Source organism: Ursus maritimus, unplaced genomic scaffold, assembly GCF_017311325.1.
Source record: "Ursus maritimus isolate PB19 unplaced genomic scaffold, ASM1731132v1 scaffold_11, whole genome shotgun sequence".
Classification (NCBI taxonomy): domain Eukaryota; kingdom Metazoa; phylum Chordata; class Mammalia; order Carnivora; family Ursidae; genus Ursus; species Ursus maritimus.
The window spans coordinates 15,943,524-15,965,122 of record NW_024423453.1 but is presented as its reverse complement, the minus strand read 5'-3'; the positions used below and the strand labels follow the sequence as shown (position 1 = coordinate 15,965,122).

At 34.3% G+C, this 21,599-nt stretch overlaps 1 protein-coding gene across 2 annotated transcripts in view; it reads right to left on the bottom strand.

Annotated features, from left to right (window-relative positions):
- The window catches only part of ADAD1 (adenosine deaminase domain containing 1), a 47,603-nt gene extending 26,303 nt beyond the window's left edge, over window positions 1-21,300 (bottom strand). The window contains exons 1-7 of one of the 2 annotated variants that reach the window (XM_008689487.1): window positions 21,129-21,300; window positions 20,165-20,353; window positions 17,609-17,776; window positions 11,097-11,165; window positions 7,058-7,183; window positions 3,103-3,226; window positions 1,030-1,200 (exon numbers count right to left, since the gene is read on the bottom strand). In XM_008689487.1, coding sequence (XP_008687709.1) covers window positions 1,030-1,200; window positions 3,103-3,226; window positions 7,058-7,183; window positions 11,097-11,165; window positions 17,609-17,776; window positions 20,165-20,353; window positions 21,129-21,300 — 1,019 coding nt within the window. The remainder of the gene's footprint in view (window positions 1-1,029; window positions 1,201-3,102; window positions 3,227-7,057; window positions 7,184-11,096; window positions 11,166-17,608; window positions 17,777-20,164; window positions 20,354-21,128) is intronic. The other variant, XM_008689488.1, reaches the window with a different exon arrangement.
- Between the last annotated feature and the right edge of the window lie 299 nt (window positions 21,301-21,599).

The following is a 21,599-nucleotide window of genomic DNA, read 5'->3' as shown; positions in this document are numbered from 1 at the left end:
AAATCACTATACTGTACACCTGAAACTAATATTATACTGTATGTTAACTGGAATTTAAATAAAAAATTAAAAAAATAAAAATATACGTACTTAAGAATTGTTTTCAAATATGTCTAACTTGCCAGTGTACATTTAATTCTAGCAACAGAAAAAGATACAAAACTAAAGCAAGGTAGGAATGGAGTGACTTGGTTCCACAAGATTAATACCAAACAGAAATTAACCATATTTAGAGTTTCTTGCAAAGATAAATTCTTTTTACTGCCTTTGTGTCCCTTAAAATCAAATGAAAACCTAATTTTTGTTCCTACCACAGTTATTTTTTTTCTCTGTATGAAAATTTTCAAAAACTACAAAGAGAATGAAGGGAAAAAACCCTGACAATTTGTATTCAAGATTCTTCTCCAATAAAATATGTTAAAAAAAATAAAATGTAATATCGTTTGTCCTGAATTTTTTCTCCAGGAACATTCCTTGCCCTTGTTTTCAAATGTGTAACTGGAAGAATTTGTAACAAAATATTAGCCATGGTTATCTCTAGACAGTCAGACTTGCTTTCTCCTTTGTGCTTGCCTGTACTGTTTACATCTCACGCTGATGCTACCCATTAATCAAGATAACGAAGTTTTGGCTACAGATTGACCAGAAAAACAAACTGCATTTCTTAGCTCCTGTATTAGTACGTGACAGTACATAAATCCATGCTTTCCTAACATTTATGAAGTCTTAGAACTCGAAAGAAAAAAATTTTCAACAGCATAGAAAGTGGTAAATTACATGGAATGTTTAAGTAGTAGTAACAGATCAGATTGAGTGGAGGGGAGGAGTGGAGAAGTAGTAACAGATCAGACTGAGTAGTAATAGATCAGATCGGATTGAGTGGTCCTCTAGCAGGCCACAAATAACACCTCAAGCCAGAGGGAGAATACGAATAGATAAGAATTTACTTGTTCTATTGCTGTAGGGATTCAGAATATATGAGATAGAGCCATCTTGACTGCTTTTAAAAACAACTTCCAAGATACTTACAATTGTGACTTAATCTGGGCTGACCCTTTAGGCAACTGGTTCATATAGAGATAAATGTTAATAATCTGTTTGAGAGTGAGTAGATTAGAAGCTGGTTCTGTACAAAATATTGATTTTTCCATCATAGCAGGATTTTTGCTGTAGAAGAGTAGAAGTTGTCTATAAAAGTACCTAAAATAAAAGGGTTATAACTTTATCAAATAATAAAGTTTTAAAGTAATTTATCTTAAGCATCGTATTCTCATGTGTGGTGAGCAATGTCCCTCCCTGTGTGGAAAGTTTTGATATTGATAAGAACTCCTAAAATAACTTTAGCCTTACTTAATGAAGAGTTAAATCCCATAAGAAGTCCTCAATTGGAGCCCAGTCTGACATGTGACCTGCCTAAAAGTGCCATTCCTTGACTACCGTTCCACTCATTTCACGTGAGTCCCCAACTGTCATATCCTGCAAAAGACCCATTTCTCTAGTGATCCCTCTCTTTGTTCTCAGACAGTTCTACTCTCAGCCTCCTACCTGGAGTGTCAAAATTCTGCCTTGCTTCTATTTTCCTTTCCCCACCAAGACAGACAGACAACAACTGTGGTTCCTGCTCCTTAGTGGTTTTAAAGACAAAAACACAGAAGTACAAGAACAACAGAATGAAGACCGTAAGTTATATAAAGAAGTGAAACAAATCTCCTGAAAAACTAATACTAATCAAATGAGGGGACTAATACTATTTTGATTATTAAATAAAAAACATGATTTCATTCCTTTCATCAGAAATAATAAGAAAATTCAGCACAAGCATAAAATAAGGCCAAGCATGGGAAGAAATGAACATAAAAGAGGTAATTTTAAAGAGGCCAAATAAGCACCAACAAGGATTAGAGGACAATGACATGCATTACCTTCCTGGATTTCCCCAAAACTTTCCTTTTAAGATAACAGGATTCTTTCCTTATAGATACATGTACTTAAGTTTTTCAGGCAAAATAATGTCTAAAAATGTTTTAAAATACTCTACCAAAGAAAATACCACCAACAAAAAGTGAGGATGCATAGGTTAAATAAGAACAGCAGAATGCCGATAAATGGATATGCTGATAATTGGATATGATCACTTGGTACTGATATCAGAATGCTGATAACTGAATGATAGAATTCATTATCTTATTCTTGTGTTTGAAATTTTCCATAAAAAAGTTTTATAAAAAGTAAGTTCAATGGCTTAACAGAACCACAATCAGATGGATCCTGGAGAAAATAACAAATTTCTCACTTTTCATATGAAGGGACTTCTAAGGAGTAACATTCCTGGCTTCTCTCTCCTACCTGCTCTTCACTCCTTTTGTAAGGAGGAGAGTGACTACTGAAGAATTTGGGGAAAGAAACTAGGCATGCTCACCTCAGCCCTTTTCTCCCTTTTTGACATCTGCCAGCCTGTACAAACTTATAGTTATAAAACAAGTCAGGAGGATGAGAAGTATAGCATAGGGAATAGTGTCAATAATACCACGATAACATCATATGCTGACAGATGGTGACTACATTTACCATGGTGGTGAGTGTGGTGAGTGTTGAACATTAACATGTGTAACATTGAATGTCAACTATACTTCAAATTAAAAAAGAAAAGAATACTGTATCTATGTTCTGCTATATAAAACTTTGCACAGACCTCGTGAATGGAAACTGGTTTCTGGCGCTGTCTTTGGATAAATATGACTAATTCAGGGGGGTGACTATTACCAAGCCTACTTGGTCCCAATATAAAGCTATATATTCCAATTACTTTGTTCAGTAATAAAGATAGTATATTAAAAAAAGTTGTAGAACTCTTAAAACTGAGTTCATAAGGTCTTGATAATAGAAACCACTAAAATCCACAGATTATATAGACACGGCAGTTACTGTAAGGTTTTAAAAAATGACCTGGAAATAATCAGATGACTTGGATAAGTAAGAGACTGTCATATCCATGGCTCAATGATCCCTAAAATTCCATTTGTAAATAAAGACACTGATATGTGGTTACTTTGAGCTGAAAGCATTACTATTTGGTGGCATTAAATATACATGTTACCTTACCTAAGGAGAGACCTTCTTGCTGTAACGACAGCATGAGTGTCGTGCAACACTCTTCCATTTGGCTTAATGCACTGGCTATAATTGTATTCACCTGTGCCTACAGCTACAACTTCATGCTGTCCAGCTGAAAGGAAAAGGTTAACAGTAGGTTATTTTGACCTCCCTCTTTCCTTTCCCCTTACCATTTTAAAGTTACTTATATTGACCAAAAAGATGGAAAAAATTTCAGTTTCATAGAAGAGTTCAAGAGTCTTCTAGGAACCAATTTTTTAATAGTTCAATAAAATTCAATTAAAAAGGCAGTTATAATAGTTCATCTAAAACTTTACCACAATCAATAGAATAATCAGATATCCTTAGTTTTCAAACATGCATTTATTTCTTCTACATCTAGATATGTTTGGCTTACTAGAGACATCATTTGCCATTCTATTGCTGCCTTAAAGTTATCTATAGTGGCTCTATTTTTTTTCTTAATCCACTCAAATTCTCTACAAATCATAGTTTATCTGTTCTACTGACACTGCTTTTTTAAAGATTTTTTGAGAGAGAGAGTGTGTGCACGAGCAGGGGCGGGGGAGCAGAGGGAGAAGGAGAAGCAGACTCCTCACTAAGAAGAGAGCCCGACCCAGGGCTCAATCCCAGGACCCCAAGATCATGACCTGAGCCGAAGGTAGATGCTTTAACTGACGGAAATTGGTTTTTTAAAGAAAAAAGCACCCTATTCTTTTTCTAATAGTTTCACTCCATTTACTTTTTGCTGTACCCCATTTGAGATTTCCTTGAAACTCTATGCTCTGATTATACAGTTCTTTTTTCCTTTCACATCCTAACTATGAGGCCTTTCTATAGCGTAGTCACTAGGTTCATTGCTCTTTCTTCTCTAGAATATTCTCCTCTTGCTTTTTCTTTTACTTCTGTGTTGATGATTTCAGAAAATCTCTAATCTTAGACTTTCAAACAAAGTTCAGTTTCAGGGGTGGCTCGGTGGCTCAGTCAGTTGCGTTGAACTCTTGATTTTGGCTCAGGTCATGATCTCAGGGTTGTGAGATGGAGCCCCGCAAAATGGAGTCCAGAGTCGGGAGATTCAGCAGGGAGTCTGCTTGAGATTTTCTCTCTCCCTGTCCCTCTGCCCCTCCTCCCGCTCACATGCTCACACACTCTCTTTAAAATAAATAAATCTTTAACAAAAAGAATAAAGTTTCACATTTGCAAATACCTAAAGGACTTTCATTAATTCAACAAAAACTGCTGAGGTCCTACCGAGTTCCAGGTGCTAAAGTAGATGCTAGGAATAAAATGTTGGAGAGACAGAAAAAGACTAAACAAACCAAAAACTGTGATACGTGCTTTAAAGGAAAAAAGTATGGAGCCAATGTAAAGAATAATGGTGGCGGGGGGGGGGGGGGGGGTGGTGGTTGGGGAAGGTTACCTCATGCAAACTAGTTGTGGAATCTCTCCTTATGAAACTGAAATTTAAGTTCCAGTAGGAGGAGTAAGCAGCATGAGTGAGGTAAAGGGTGCTGTAGTCAAAAGAAAGAGCTTGTGCAGACCCTGGACAAAGAGAGACCAGCAGAGCTGCTTCAGTAAAGAGTGAAGGGAATGGCATAAGATGAAGTTAGAGAAGGACGCATCATAAACCATGCTAAGATGTCTGTGGATTTTATCTAAGAGCTATGGTGAAGCTACTGAGGGTAACGGATTGAAAACCACATTGGGTTACATTTTAAGACCCCTCCTTTATGTGGATAATGCTATAAGTCCAAGAAGCTGAAGACATAATGACTTAAGACTTGAGAAATGAAGATGGTTGGAAAAGAATAATCAGATCTGATAGTTTAGAGACATAATAGAACTCACAGATAAATTTTAGGGTGTTAGGGAAAGGACTTAGCCTTTTAGTCTGAGCAACTGGAAAAATGCCATTTACTGAGATGGAAAAAGCTGGAGGAGAAATTAAAATTAGATGGGAAAAATAAAAAGTTCCATTAAAACAAACGTAGTTGCTCCAGTAAGGAGGGGATGATGATGGTAAAAGCAAAGTATATAGTGTCAGTGTAAGCTCTGGAATGGTGATATAAAGTTCGCAGTTATAAATAGAAACTCAGTTTCTATTTCAACTCTGTAACTCGACCTGCCATGTTTCAGGGAGATACTAGTCTGATAATGCAGGAAAAAGGGGGGATAACAAAAAGAAGAAATTCATCAAGATGTGAGAAGGAACAGAATCAAAATTTAAGTGAAAGGATTAGCTATAAGAGGAAAGATCCTTCCTCCACTCACAGTAGAGAAGATGAGCACAAATACAAGGAATTACAGATTTCGTGGCAGAGAACAGAAGTAGTTTGGATTTGATAGCTTCTTACAGACACAATTAAAAATTATGAGGCATGACCATTAGTTGAAAGCAAGGATGGAAGAGAAGATGTAGGATATTTGAGGACAAAGGAAAGTATAAAATGGACATTTCAGGGAATGTGTGAAGAATACCCATTTGAGGTTTCTAATACATTTTAAGTATGTATTGATTGTGTGAGTTACTCCAGGAACATGTACTGAATTTTACTCAGTCTTTCCCCACCCCACATTCACTATCATATTTCTAAAACCAGATTTATTACTCTTATCCATCCTATTCACACAACTTCACATCAGCTTCCAGATTCCAGGGGATATGGAAACACCATTCTACTATGTAAACTTGAAATGTTATGTTTTATTCATCTCATTTCAACTATCATTTGTTGTCACTTTCATCTTATCACATCATATTTCTAAAAAATATTTTCTTTGCCCGTTCATGTCTATCTCAACTCTAACATAAGCAGCTCCATCACAATCAAGTAAGTTATGATTCCCTAATTCAGGCCCAATCCTTGTAGTATTAAAAAAAAAAAAAAACTGTTGGCAATCATTGTTTAAACATCAACTTATTTTAATCATTACAAATGTAATTTAAGCTTTTCCTAAACGCCAAGTACTGTGCCAAGTACTTTATTTATATTATCACATCTAATCCTAGTAATTCCATGAAGTAGAGAGTATTTCTATTTTAAAGAAATTAGAAGAAAACAGAAGCAGAGAGATGTTAAGTATATAACATGCCCAAAGTCATTTAAGTAGCACACCTAAGTCTCGTGCTGTTTCCAACAATTAGAGTTCTGTATCAATCCCTGACCAAAAATCTTTTACCACTTACTATCTCATTAAGTCCAACTTCTGACTGGATTTCAAATGACTCCAGAATCTGGTAACATCTTATCAACCGAAGTATATTCTGTATTACCCCTGTATATATATATATATACTTCTCTGCACTAGTAATAAATTTCTCATAGTTCCATAAACAGTTTTTTCACTGCTGCTTTCTTCCTCCCAAAATGCCCTTTCCTCTATTTATCCAAGTCTTATTAACACTTAAAATTTCACTACCCAAAGATTTTAACTCTACCAGTTCTCTACCATCTATGAATTCTCATGCATTTTTGGATTATAGAAAATACTTTTGTATATAGGTATCTATATATATAGCTATAAACAGATAGATTTTACATATACCCACAAAAAAAAAACAGGTTCATGATTTTTCATATTGTAATCCTTTCTTACCTGAAAGTGAAAATTTGTTCATTTTTATCAAGACCTTTTCAATGTTTGTTACAATGGAAACTAGACTTCAGGTTGATCGTAGTTTCAACAGAGCTATTGTTTAAAATGTTAGGCATTTTACCATTCTGCAGCTCTCTATTAGTTTCTGGTCAGTATACTTTAATGTTGACAGCCTTTATATTTAATGATCCACACCCACTAGAAAAGGCCACTTCAAATCAATCAATGTAACACCGTTGTAAAAAGGGTCAAAGATAGTCAGTTAAAATACTGCTATATATAGCTCAAATGATTAGGATATTTAATAGTTTTTCCACAAACACATCCCAAATATTTGTGGACTTACCTCTTTCAATTATAAAAGCTGCCAATGAATTGCTACATTTCAGATATTCTGAATGATTGGAAATTAGTTGATTAAATGTTTCTTTAACAATTTGTGAAATCTTTGCATATTGAATATGTCTCCCTTCTGGAAAAAAAAATCAAATGGAATATGAATTTGAAGAACACGGTGCTTTCTCCCAGAGGCCTCTATTATTCCTATTGTAACATTACAATTGAGTTTGTAATTTATAGATATGGGAGCAAATTATAATTTAGGTCATGATTGATATTTTAAAGCATTCAATTCTAAAAAAACTACATTATTGAGCTTTATCGAAAACTTATAAAAAATTCTTAATATTACATATTAGAGAATTATTGATCTATATATAATGAAATATTCAAAAGTCATACAAGACACAAGTCATTTCTTTGTTGAATAGGATTGTCCCATATTGCAAACCAACATCTCACTGAACGTCAGTAGTCTCCCCTCAACATGGTGACAATTAAAATACACTCCTTAGTATGTGCCCCACTGAGAACTACAGCGAAGCACTAAGCACTTAGACCCCTGATATAGTCCATGTTCCCACTAAAAAAGTTCTAAACTTGAAAGGGAATAAAGATAGTTTTAAGTAACTAGGATTACTAGAGAACAGTTTTAACCAAGAATATACATCAAAAGTTACCCATGGATTTCTTTTTAAAAAACATGACAGAGCCTACTTAAGATTCTGGGGTGGGACCCTGGCCATTTGTTGCTTTGTGTATCCCTACTGAAGAACAATTGTTCTAGAGAATGAGAAGTTGCAGAATCACCTAATATAGTGTTTCTCAAAGTATAGTTGTAAACCACTGATAATTCCTGATGTTTCATGGTAGTTGCTAAGTAGTCTATTGAGTGGTTCACAGCCCATTTCATATTTTTAGAGGAAAAAAAAGCAAAGAAACAACTTTGCTGTCAAATTTTCACAGAAATTTTTTTTACCTGCTTAATAATCATTACATTAAAAAAAGCGCACAAATGATAAAAGTATGACATTAGCAATCTCAGCTAACATTCTGCTAACAAGACACAACGCATTTCAGTTAGGCCATTTACATGCTTTTGTTTATATTTGTTAAACTTTATTTTTTCTGTTAATATTGTTAACGCTCTCTTGGCAAAGACAAATTCGCATTATCAAGAAGAATGTGAACAATCACAAAATTATTCACAAAATGAAGCTCTGAGAGAAAAAAATAATGAAGTAATAGCTATATTCTTCTATCTCATCACAAAGCATATAACGTGGAGGTGCCAATTATTACTATAATTGCATGCTAGCATATACTTCACTAAAACTGCTATCAACAAAACCATCAATGTGTGGTACATAAATTAGTTTTTGGTCCTTATGTAGTAAAAATATGAGAAGTACTCAGCAACTTGGCTCTGCATTATCACCAAAACTCATGATACAGAAGAGAGAGAGAGAGAGAGCACGCACATGCGCACAAGACAGGGCAGGTTCAGGGGGAGAAGCAGACCCCCCCACTGAGTGAGGAGCCTGATGCAGGGCTCGATACTGGGACTCTGGGATTACGACCTGAGCCTATGGCAGAAGCTTCACCAACTGAGCCACCCAAGCATCCCAAATTTAACTTTTTTTAAACTGAAACAGCAATATAAAAATATACATTCAGAAGTTCCCTCACCAAATGCAGGCAAAAATTACCGGTTTCTAATAGAAATTTTGAGATCTATAAATATATATCACTTCAAAAAATAGAAACTGGGACATGCCGAAATGTATCTTTTGCATTTACTTGTTCTTGGACATCACTCAAGGGTATTATCTCATCCTTCTTAATGGGTCCATAGAATGAATGTACCATAATTTGTTTGATCATGTCATATATAGTCAACAAGTATTGTGTTACAATGTAGAGTAGAAAAACCACACTGCAATTAGTACAGAACAAGAATTGTGTATAGGGAAAAAAAAAATGTTCTGCTACACATTAAAAAGTTGCACCTAAATATCATAAAGAACATTTGGGACTTAACAACATACCAGTATACCTCTGGGTCTTAATTCAGTGTTGAAGGAAATAATATTGTGAATATAACCAAGTCCGTCTTACTAAATGTATCTCTTATTACCATGCATGTAAAAAAAAAAAAAAAGCACGTGAAATACCATTTTCCTTATAAATGTACCCTGGCTATTAAGGAAATAAAATGTTCTCCCAAATTACTGAAAATGGAGGATAAGATAAAAATATGACATAGATAATGCCATTTAACACCATTTCTTTGATTTCGAGTAGCTAATTTCAAGTAATCTTCAGTATCCTGTAACCTGAACCTATCTTCAGAGCCAAAATATCACTTTTTAAAATTTTTATTTATTTGTTTATTTGTTTATTTATTTATTTAATTTTTAGAGAGGGGGCAGGAAGCGCAAAAGGAGAGGGAGAATCAAGCAGGCTCCACACTTGGCACGGAGCCTAATGTGGGGCTCCATCTCACAACCCAGGGATCATGACCCAAGCCGAAATCGAGTTGGAAGTTGAATGGACTGAGCCACCCAGGCACCCCAAAGTATTGCTATTTTTAATGAAATATGGTCCAGTTAGAAAAAGGACAAAGCAGACAGGCTGTGAGATAGTGATATGCTCTATAACTGGCCCAACAGGATCTGTTTGGGAAATTATTGTGGGTCTCAAATCTTTTTTCTTCAAAGGCAACAACATCCAGCCCCTGTGTTTACCCATTAGTTTGAAGGATGAGGTTTGCTGTTTTGTGACAACTTGACTCCTGTCTGAACCTACGAAACTTGACTCTAATCATGTATTTCTTTAAACATATTGTTAACCACATTTTCTTTGTTCCTCACAGATTGACCTGTTTTCTCAGGGTAATATTAATCTATGCTGTCAGTCATTGACCAGAGATTCTGTCCCACTATTCATGAAAATTGCCCACAGAGGCTGAAAAGACAGACTAGGGCCGTCTCCCATATTAAGGGATATTATCACTAGATTCATCCCTCACTTCCCTTCGTTTCATCAATTCTTATGACTGTTAGATCAAACTACTATATTAAACTTTAGTAAATTTTGCCACTTGAATAGGCTTATTTTCCCTGGTCTTGTCCTTTTACTCCAAACCAGCTCACAAATGTGCACAGTCTTTCTCTGTTTTAGAAAGATAATGTAAATAAAAAAAGACAACGGACAAACCAAGTCTGAATAGACATAAAGTTGGTTTTTAAATCCTAATCTCCAGACCTAGAAAGAAAGGCTCGTTTTCATTTTAATTCTGTAAGTATTCTAAACTTTGAAGTCTGTAGTGTTAACTACTATGTAAGCAATGGAGAAATAATTTCCTGACTTTCAGAGGATTCATAATCCAATAGGAAAAGCATACAACTACCAACACAATATGTCGAATATGACAAAGTGTTATAATAAAAGGTTACTGTTTAGGAAGCATCTACTGGCACTGATTTAACTATTTAACATGTATGAATTCATTTAATCCTAATTACCCTATGAGGTAATTATTGTTACGGCCATTTTACACATGAGAACTTAAGGTGCATGGAGAAGTAGCTGATTGTAGATCATACAATTATAACTGCAATTGTAGTTGTTTTCTTGAGCTCGAGTGACAAATAACTACCATTTAAATTAAATAGATTATTTAAAATGAACGTCCCAACCATTAAGCACCAGAAAGCCACTGGTTTTCATTAATGACAAGCCTACCAAAGCACAGCATTCTCAAAAGAGCAGCTATATGAAACTGATGAATCACCTCCTTATAGAAAAAAAGCCATTTCTTCAATCTTTCCTCTCCCTTCTCTTTTTTAGCACATATAGAAGGAAATTTTCCTCCCTGTAGAAGTGTGACAGGTTTGAATGATAAAATACCAATGTATATGTTCATACCTAACCATGTTTTAATTACAATTTAAATTTAATTATAAGTTTAATTATAATAAGTTTAATTATAATTTTTATTGAGTTACTCTTCTAAAAAAGAAAATCATAAAGGATTTTCCTACCATAATGTACTTTTGAGACATATACTGGTTCAGGTGAAACAACAGGTTCTGCAGGGATAGGAGGAGGACCTGTAAATAACAAAGAAAGAAACATGAAATTTCAATGTTCCAAAGAGCAGGTACCTTACTCTTCTATAATAAACAGCAATCTTAGAATGATTATTTTTTCTGTATAGTTCTGCCAACTCTAGGCCATCAAATATCCATTAGCTCAGCCTTGATAAATGTCTTTCCTATATTGAAATTATACACACACAGTTCTGGATTTCCTAATCCTATGCTGCTAAATAGTTTGCGTTGTCATAGATGCCACACTCCAAAAAGCATTCAGAATGAAGCCATGTTTTAGATGCTCGTGAACAATTTTCTATTTGTAGTAATATTATGTAAAATACTTAAAATTAACATCCTATCAAAATTTAATAAGTAAAAGTTACCATTTTTCCTAGGGGAGTACTACATTCAAAGTTTTCAAAGCTCTTAGTCTCATTTTTGCAATGGCTTTCCAATTTGGATCCCAAGTTAGGGAACCCGGGAAAAACAAAAAAAGAACATGACATTAAACCAAAGAAACAACAAAAAAAAGATCAGAAAAGTTTAAATGGACAGTTTCCAGGAGCAAAGTTTCAACTAAATTAATTAGTATCTCTCAAGAATCATTCATAAGAACAAAGGAAGCAAAAAATACTGCAACGGACTTAATTTTGAGTAAGACAAAATACTGACTGAATATATCAAAATTAACAAGGGAAGACTGGCAATGTCATCTTGCAGTTCATGTTAGTTAAGCAAAGGCTGATAACTATAGTTAGAAATATGCACTCTGGACTTTAAATAAACATAACTTCAAAAACTCAGAGAAAGATGGATTTTTTTTCCATTTATCTAAGAGAGCTGGGCTCAGGTAGAATGAAAACCAAAAATATTAAATCCTGTTCATCAAGAACAAATAATTTCAATAAAGAAAATGTGACTGCACATGTTGGTTTGCATTTTAAAGCACCATGTACAAATAAGCAAAATAAAATAAAGTTGGAGGACTCACACTTCCTATTTCAAAACTTAGCACAAAGTGACAATAAATCAAAATAGTATGGTAATGGCATAAAGACAGACATATAGACCAATGGGATAGAGAATCCAGAAATAAGTTCTCACATATTTTCTCAAATGATTCTTGACAAGGGGCCAGTACCATTCAAAGGGGGAAAGGGCAGTCTTTTCAATAAATGATGCTGGAAAAACTGGATATCCACATGCAGAAGACTGAAGACAGACCCCTACCTAACCCCATACACAAAAATTAACTCAATATGCATCAAAGACCCAAACATAAGGGTAAAAACCATGAAACTCTTAGAAGAAAACATAGGAGAAAAGCTTGATGATGACACTGGATTTGGCAATAATTGCCTGGATAGGACACCAACAGTACAGGCAACAAAAGAAAAAATTGGGACTTCATCAAAATTAAATACTTTTCTGATCAAAAAACCACTATTAACAGAGCAAAAATGCAAACCGCAAAAAGGGAGAAAATATTTTTACATCACATATCTGACAAGGGACTGATATCCAGAATATACAGTAGTGTTTCCCTTATCTGAGGGGATTAGCTCCACTGCAGGTAATATCAAACCTTATATATGCTATGATTTTTCCTCTACATATGTCCTTATGGTAAAGTTTAATTTATGAATTAGGCACAGTAAGAGATTAACAACAGAACATATATACTGTAATAAAAATTATATGAATATAGTCTCTCTCTCTGAAAATATATTTTTGTACTGTCTTCACCCTTCTTGTAATGATGTGAGATTTTAAAATGTGATGAGATGAAGTGAGGTGAATGGCATAGGCATTGCGACCTAGTGTTAGGCTACTACTGACCTTCTGATATGTCAGGAGGAGGACCATCTGCTTCCGGCCCACAGATGACCACAGGCAAATGAAGCCGTGGAAAGTGAAACCCATAGGACCCTTAAAACTCAACAAAAAAAACCCCCAATAGCCCCTTTCAAAAATGGACAAAGGAATTATTACATTTCTCTGAAGAAGATATACAAATGGCACATGAGAAAATGCTCCCCATCATTAATCATTAGGAAAATGCAAGTCAAAGCCACAATGAGATGCCATATCATACCCAGGAGAGTGGCTACTATACAAAAAAAAAACCACAAAAAAAACCACAAAAAAAAACAGAAAATAACAAGTGTTGGTGAGGACATGGAAAAACTGGAACCCTTGTGCACCACAGGTAGGAATGTAAAATGTTGTAGCCATTATAGAAAACAATACGGCAGTTCTTAAAATAAAATTAAATATGAAATTACCATATGATCTAGCAATTCCACTTCTGGGTATGAAACCCAAAGAATTGAAACCAGAATGTCATAGCTATCTACACACCCACATTCGTAGCAGCATCATTCACAATAGCCAAAAGTTGAAGAAACCCAAGTATCCATCAACGGATGAATGGCTAAACAAAATGTGGTATATACATACAACAGAATATTATTCAGTCTTAAAAAGGAAGGAAATTCTGACACATGCTACAATGTAGATAAACTTTAAGGACATTATAAGTGAAAAAAGCCAGCCATGAAAAGACAAATACTATATGATTCCACTTTGCAAAACCTAAAGTAGTCAAATTCATATAGACAGAAAGTAAAATGGTAATTGCCATGAACTTGATGTGAGGGGGAAAAGGGGAAAGATGAGAAATAATTGTTTAGTGGGTACACAATTTCAGTTTTGCAAGATGAAAAGAGTTCTGGATATTGGATACACAACAAAGTGAATGTACTTCACACTAAACTGTACACTTAAAATGGTTAAGATACTAAAATTTGTTTTATATATATGCATTACAAAATTCTATTTGACCACATTAAAAACTTTTTAAATGATTTTTTTAAAAAGGAGTATTGAAATAAACTTAGAACCGGATTCTTAAATCATCGTGTCAGAAAGTATTAGATTTTAGGGATGCCTGGCTGGCTCAGTCAATAGAGCATGCAACTCAATCTCAGGGTCATTGAATTCATGCCCCACGTTGGGCGTGGAGCTTCAAATAAAAATTTAAAAAAAATTTTTTTAAAGAATGTGTTAAGGTTTTCAAAACTTACATTAACACTATCCTTAAAAAAAGTTAGAGCAAGAAGTTTTGTACAGTTAAAAAAACAAGATTATACTTGAAAAACACCATGTACAAAATATGGAATGATATATACATGGAAAAAAATTTTGATGAGTCCAAAATTTTGAAAAAATTAAAAATAAGTTTTTTAAGGTTTATGTTATAAATGAATAGGAGATCAAAAAAACTGATATAAAGCTCACAGCAAAGAAAAGAAATACTCAGCTCTTATCTTCCATATCCCTCCACAAGAAAAATAAATCTTTAAACTCAGCTGTTCAGGACATCCTAAAGAATGTAAGGGAAAAATTGATCTAATTAAATTAATTATTAAATTATTACTAGGCTCTGTGACAAGAGAAAATACATTACTAAAAAATCTTTAGTCATAATTAAGGTACTACTGGCACTCTTTGAGAAAACAACGGTGACTATAAAAGGGGCATCAGTGAAGATGGGAAAGTGCCACATTAATTTTCAGAGAAGGCAAAAGATAGATATTTAGAAACTAAAAACTGTGAGAGACTGTGGACTCTGGGAAACAAACTGAGGGCTTCAGAGGGGAGGGGGGTGAGGGATTGGGATAGGCCGGTGATGGTATTAAGAAGGACACATATTGCATGGTGCACTGGGTGTTACATGCAAGTAATGAATCATGGAACACTGCATCAAGAACTGGGGATGTACTGTATGGTGACTAATATAACAAAATAAATATTATTTAAAAAAAAAAAAAAACTAAAAACTGTAGTCCACCGGGCAAAACATTTGCTAGCCCTAAATAAGCATTTTAAAGACCCTTAGGGAAAACATCCTTTCCTAACAATTAGATTAGATGCTTGGGAAATTCTGTAGACATGTTTTAACGTAATTTCAACAAAGCATTTTAGTTTCTTGAGGGTAGAGGACAGATCTTACTTGATTCTTGATTCCCAATACCTACCGCAGTCCTTGGAACTCAGCACATCCTGAAAATATAGATTTACTGATTCTACTGCATGCTACAGCTGGAAGGAAACTGGGAAAATATTGCTGGGGTATACTTAGGTGGGTAAATAGCTGATAAAATAATCACATATAAAGAATTTCCTTAATAAACTGAAGGAATGCCTTAAGAATATTATTTGTCACCAGTTCGGCATTTCACATTAATTTGTTAAAGACTCTGGAGAGGCAAAGGCTTATCTATAAAAGAAATAAATCACTCATCACACTAAGCTCAAAGTGAGTAGGATTTGTTCATCTATAGGATAAATCAGTGTGAAACTGAATAAAAGAATGATGGACAAATACGAATATTGGTAAAGATAGCAAAATTATCAACTGATAAAATCAAAACTCAAAATTATCAGGGGCACCTGGGTGGCACAGCGGTTAAGCGTCTGCCTTCGGCTCAGGGCGTGATCCCAGCGTTATGGGATCGAGCCCCACATCAGGCTCCTCTGCTATGAGCCTGCTTCTTCCTCTCCCACTTCCCCTGCTTGTGTTCCCTCTCTCGCTGGCTCTATCTCTGTCAAATAAATAAATAAAAAATCTTAAAAAAAAAATTATCAAAACTGAATTCATATCAGAAAGGGGAATTTCTAGGTTAAAATCAGTACATACCTTCCAAATATTTAAAAGAAAAAAAGTCAAAGAAAACATTAGCCATAAAAGGAAAAAAAAAAAACCATAACATGACACTTACCATTCATAATAAATGCAAATATTAAGTTTTTTATTGAAATATTCGTTATGTCAAAAAAAATCTAATTTTATGCTCAACAGAAAATCACTAAAAGCAAAACAGGATAAAGATATTAAACACAAAAGGTAACTAAAAGCACTGTGAGAATTAAAAAAAAATTCAAGACCAAAAACATACATAACATATATAAAATATGCAAGATAAAAAAGAAATAATTTGATATTGAATTTAAAAAAGGTTTACCCTCCAAGAAAATGAAATCACTGCATCATTGCTTTTTATAGGTCAAATAACATTAAGAATCAAAGAATTCAATAAAATAAGGATAATATGACATTTATAGTGCCAGCATGTATAAGACAAAATCATCATACCTAATCCTGAAAAATTAATCTGAAAAATAGTGAACAGAAAATAACATGGAAATTAACAAAATACTTTCCTAAGTACTTAATAAATCCAAAGTATGACAAACATCAAAACTTACATGTAGCAAATCATTTTAATTACTAAATAATGGTTTTAATTAAACAAAAATAAAAATGCATGAATAAGAGTTAAACTTAGAGAAAAAACAAAATGAGCTAAAGTACTACAAAAGAAAAAACGAACAGACCAAAAACAAAAAAAGCCCAGTAGTACAATAAAAGTGATGATTTGAATTTAAAAAGAATGAATTTATCATCAAATTTCTTTTCTTTTTAAAGTTAATTTACAGATAAACCAAAATGTAATCTACCATTAAGTGACCACTGACAAAAACTGCTGATTATGCTAACACATATATAAAATGGTAACATATTCCTCAAACTGATTAATATTTAGTAAGAGCTACTATCATTTTATTACAAATTATTCACCAAGCACTGGTTGAGTGCTTTGCATTCATTATTTATTTAATCCTAAGAACAGCCATAGGAGGTAGTTACTATCAGAGTCACCATTTTTTTTATTACTTATTATTTTTTTAGTGTCCCCACGTTTTAAATGATGAAACAGGTTTAGAAAGCAAATAACTTGCCTATCCCAGGTCAATATTTCAACCAGAGCAATCTAATTCTGGAGTTTACAGTTAACCTATTTGCTATGTTGCTTTAGGCCATTATTTTCTCAAGTAGCTTTACCATTACTGAATTTAATACAGATAGCCAAACTTCACAAAAACTGCATTTTAAAAGTCTAAGCATTAAATGCACATTATTAAGAGACTAGGAACCCAATAAATTACAGAGAAAAATCAAGTTTCTGGATAAGAAGCTACTGAGAATCTGACAAATTATGAGACAATTCAGTCAACATGTTTATAGCTCATGGTGCTGAAATATACAAGAGCATTTTTTTCTTTTATAGAAAACCTTTTTATTTTTTCTTTGCTATTTTTATTTTTAATTCCAGTACAATTAATATACAGTATTAAATTAACTTCAGGTGTACAATATAGTGTTCAACAATTCCATACATCACTCAGTACTCATCACTGTAAGTATACTTTTTATCCCCTATACGAGAGCATTTTAACTAATATTAAACATGGCAGCAGATAGCAATGGAAGGAAATAAATTCTGCTACTCTGTCTTGCAGTTGCCACGTAACTCTTCATTAATAAATCCTGCAGGTGATTCCTTCTGGGAAAAGATACATTTTATAAATCCTTTATAATCAAGAGTATTTACCTGCTGTTTCTAAAATTCTTGGTTCAGGTTCATCCAATTGTAGAAGCTCATCAAGAGCTAATTTCGCTGCATTGGATCGAGACTCCTTTTTATTTTGTCCCAGTCCAGTCTTATATTGAATTCCATCCACCACAGCACAAAAAGCAAAATATGGTCCCATAACGTTACCTTGAAAAAGAAGTCAGAGTGAATGCTGCAATAATTCACAGTATGATCTTGCAAATGACATTTGATATACAAAAATATCCCAGCACAAAAACTGTGGAAAACAATCTTGGCCTATCAGATTTGTGTTTTGTTTTGTTTGTTTTGTTTTTAGAGAAAATGCAGATTAAAAGTAAAGCTGATAAGTGCCTGAACTAGTTCTGAGGAACCTATCAAGCAGCCAGGTTAGCTCCAGATTCAGCATGAACGGTACGGACAGCTTTAGAGTACAGATCATACACGGAGCAACAGTGGCTTGTATAATGAAGCCTGGCAATAGTAAGCACCCAAATATCTAATGAATGACCAATGAGAGGTAAGATATGGAGCTTCTGGCAACATCTCTTCTTTTGAAATTCAATGCCAATAAAGTTGAATTTCTCCCACCTTCTGAGTGCTCTGATACTCTTATAAGTTCCAGAATAAAAGATATCCCTTTGCGGAAATCTTGTGAACCTATCAGGGAGTTATGGTAAGCAATTCACACCACCACAGCCTTGAAGGCAAGTGGAGGGGAGAGAATCCACAAGGAAAACCGAAACAAAAACAGAGAAGATATGCTAAAGAGTTAAACTCAATGTCCAGCCATCCAAAATTCCTAGAAGAATTACCTTTACACAATTACTTTTACCTAGTTTTCATTTTTGCCTAGTGAAAAATGAAATGGAATCATCTAAATTTACAGGGCAAAGATTTTTCCAGTTCAAGTTTTCCTTGTTGGTAATTCAGACTTTAGAAAGTCTTTGGTTAACTTAAGATTCTACCCTGGTTACGGATGGATAGGTACAATTACACTCCACATAAGCCTCATCGTCATCATCATTGTTATTATTTTCTCACCTATTACACTAACTCCTGGGTTTTTTAAGATGTACATCAAGGTTTTACAAGCAACTCCTGACTGCATCTGAGTAAACCGCTTTCCTCTATCTATGACTTCAGTTTCCCAAGGTTCCACCTAGGTTCCAATCCAAATTTATAAAACCTGAGAATATTTTGTATATTTAACTAGTGGCCCATACGATTCTTGTGTGAGATATCCTCCATCAAATTTGTTAATTAAGTACTCTGTGCCAGAGTGCTGAGCCTTTAAACTTCATCCTATCATACTTCAGATTCTTAAACTTTAGTATGTCTTTAAATCACCTGTAGAGCTGTTAAAATACTGCTACTTTGGTCTCATCAAACCTACTGATTCAGATTACTCAACTAGTACTATGTACATAAAGTGAATACCATTACTAATGGATTGTGTTTTTGAGTAGCTCTTGCTCAGATCATTAAAGATTTGCCCTCACACATTTTTTTCTTACTGTGACCAATAGTTTACATTTTCCAAGAATGGTCTGAGAAGAATGGAGGGAAAACTACTGACCACAGTATTGATCATGAAGAAATCCAACCTACAATGATTAGATTTAGGAAAACTTCACCTTCTATACTAAGACTCTATTTTTGTCACCTGTTTACTATTATTTCCTCCAAAACAAAAGACTGGAAATCTGACTTCACTATGACAACCTTAGCTAAAATCTCAAAAGCTTTAAATTCTTTTGCAAGGATGCCTTGAGATACATATTGGCAAAAGCTACCAATGGTAAGAGAAAATTTAAAAAACCAAACTACCTGATGTCTTTGTATATATACAAACAAACATACACACACACACATTTGTACACATACATGTATTTTTAAAGACTCCGTTTCCTTGACTCTCATACTTCTACCCCATTCATGTCAATTAAGAGCACTTATTCTCTTATCCCTCCACTTTCCTAAAGTTCTTTCTAATCACTGGTCACGAGATAAAGAGGTTAGAGGCTGGATTTTATTTGATCTGTACTATTGTAGCCTTCCAATTCCAAGAGAGAATGCGGAAAATAGTCAGACAAGTCTACAGATAGAGTGTCAATCATGTAAGTGCTATTTTCACCTCTAAACCTTGAATTTCAGAAGCTAAGTTAGACCATAATTTTGTTAGGTATCATCATCACAGAATCCTTCTCATTAAATAATCATAGTCCAAATATTTAACAACTCTTCAAAAACATGTTAGTCTACAAGTACTCACACCTGAAAATAATCCATAAGGCTGATGGGATTTCAGTTCAACTAGCCATACACAAAAAAATTAAAATTCGATTATAAAAATTTTGTACATATAAGTTATTTGCAGAAAAATACGAATATAAAAATTTCTGAAATATACTTGTCAAAACATACCAGTAGTTACCTAACCCCAATATTATGTGGATATAGAAAATAATCAAATTTAGTACTATTTATATGCTCTGCTTTTAACAGGAAAATATCTTCCAGCACTGTAATAACCAGATATAACTTTGCACTTGCCTGTTGTTATGGTTTCCTTAAGGTCAAGGTGAACCCTCTGCATTTGTGCAAACTGGTGCAAAGCTGACACAGGATTTATCTCACCACGTTTGTATTTCATTATGAATTCCTTAGGTATTTTTTTTGGAGGAAGGACAGGATTTGGAATAGATGAAAGACCTTTGGAAAGCAATGGTTCTGGAAAATTACCTAAAAAGATATGGTTACAGTTGTCAGTTCAGTAAAATTTAAAAAAAAATAGCAAAAGCACTAAATCCTCACCTAAAAATGGCAGATTGTCCCGGATACAACTAGTTATAGGTGTTCTTCATTACAAGTAAGTTTCTACTAAAAATTTTGCACACATGACAAGTGTAACCTGTTGATGCATATACCTTTTTGGAGTACAAAAATCATTGTTTGCAAAGAAGTGCTATCCTTGTCATTATTGAAGTGATGTCAAAGAATCACAAAATTTTAATGATGTCAAGGTCTTCAGAAGCTCTCAAAGCATTCCCCCCCACACACACACACATTATGTCACTAAGGCCTGGACTAAAGACAAAGACCTGGGACTAAGATCAGTTTCTGATTCCTAGTCACTATATTCTATTACTTTTCACATTGAATTCAAATGAATTTAAATGTTTGTCCCTGCTTTATACTTATGCTAAGCGATATTGGAATAGAAATCAGTACAAGTCCAGTCCTTTTCCTGAAGGGACCAACATAGTCTCACCTCAAAAAGGCAAGACAGGCTTGAAGCTGTTAACAGTTCCTAAAGAATAAATGAGCAGCAAGGAGAAGAATTTCCACAGGCCTCTTACAGTGTTCAGAGTCAAATCGGAGTTCCAAATGGGACTTAGCCACTGGTAAATGGATGTATATCTACCCAACATTTAAACTGGAGGCTCAACAGTACTCATTGGCCATCCTAGAATCTTGAAGAACTAAGGTATTACTGTAAATGAAAATGAAATCGTACCCGTCACTTGCGTAACCTTGGAAGCCATATTCGACACGCTGTAACTTTCTGAAGAATATCCTGCTGGTGTAGTTACCGTCTGGGTTGATGGCTGAACTGGCAAGTTCTTTTTCAGCATTTGAGCAAAGCTAGGGACCCGGGAACTCTGAAACCAGTCATTGTTGCCAGACATTTTCTCACCTACAAATCGTAAGAAAATTGGCAGGAAACATAAAAATACTAGATAAAAGTACTTACTCAAATTAAAAACATATCGATCTTCATAATTGGCTTAAATACGACACAGAACTAAATCTCTCTAACTGATGTCATGACTGCTTTGTGACTAGAGTTTTAACAGGCACAGGCCTCGTCCCTCCTATATCCCTTCCAAAACACTGCTACAAAAGGGTAAAGAAGGATCAAAGCTGTCCACGGGGAAAGCCCTTAAAACTACTTGGGGGTCAGAGAATAGGAGAAAAAGAAAACCTA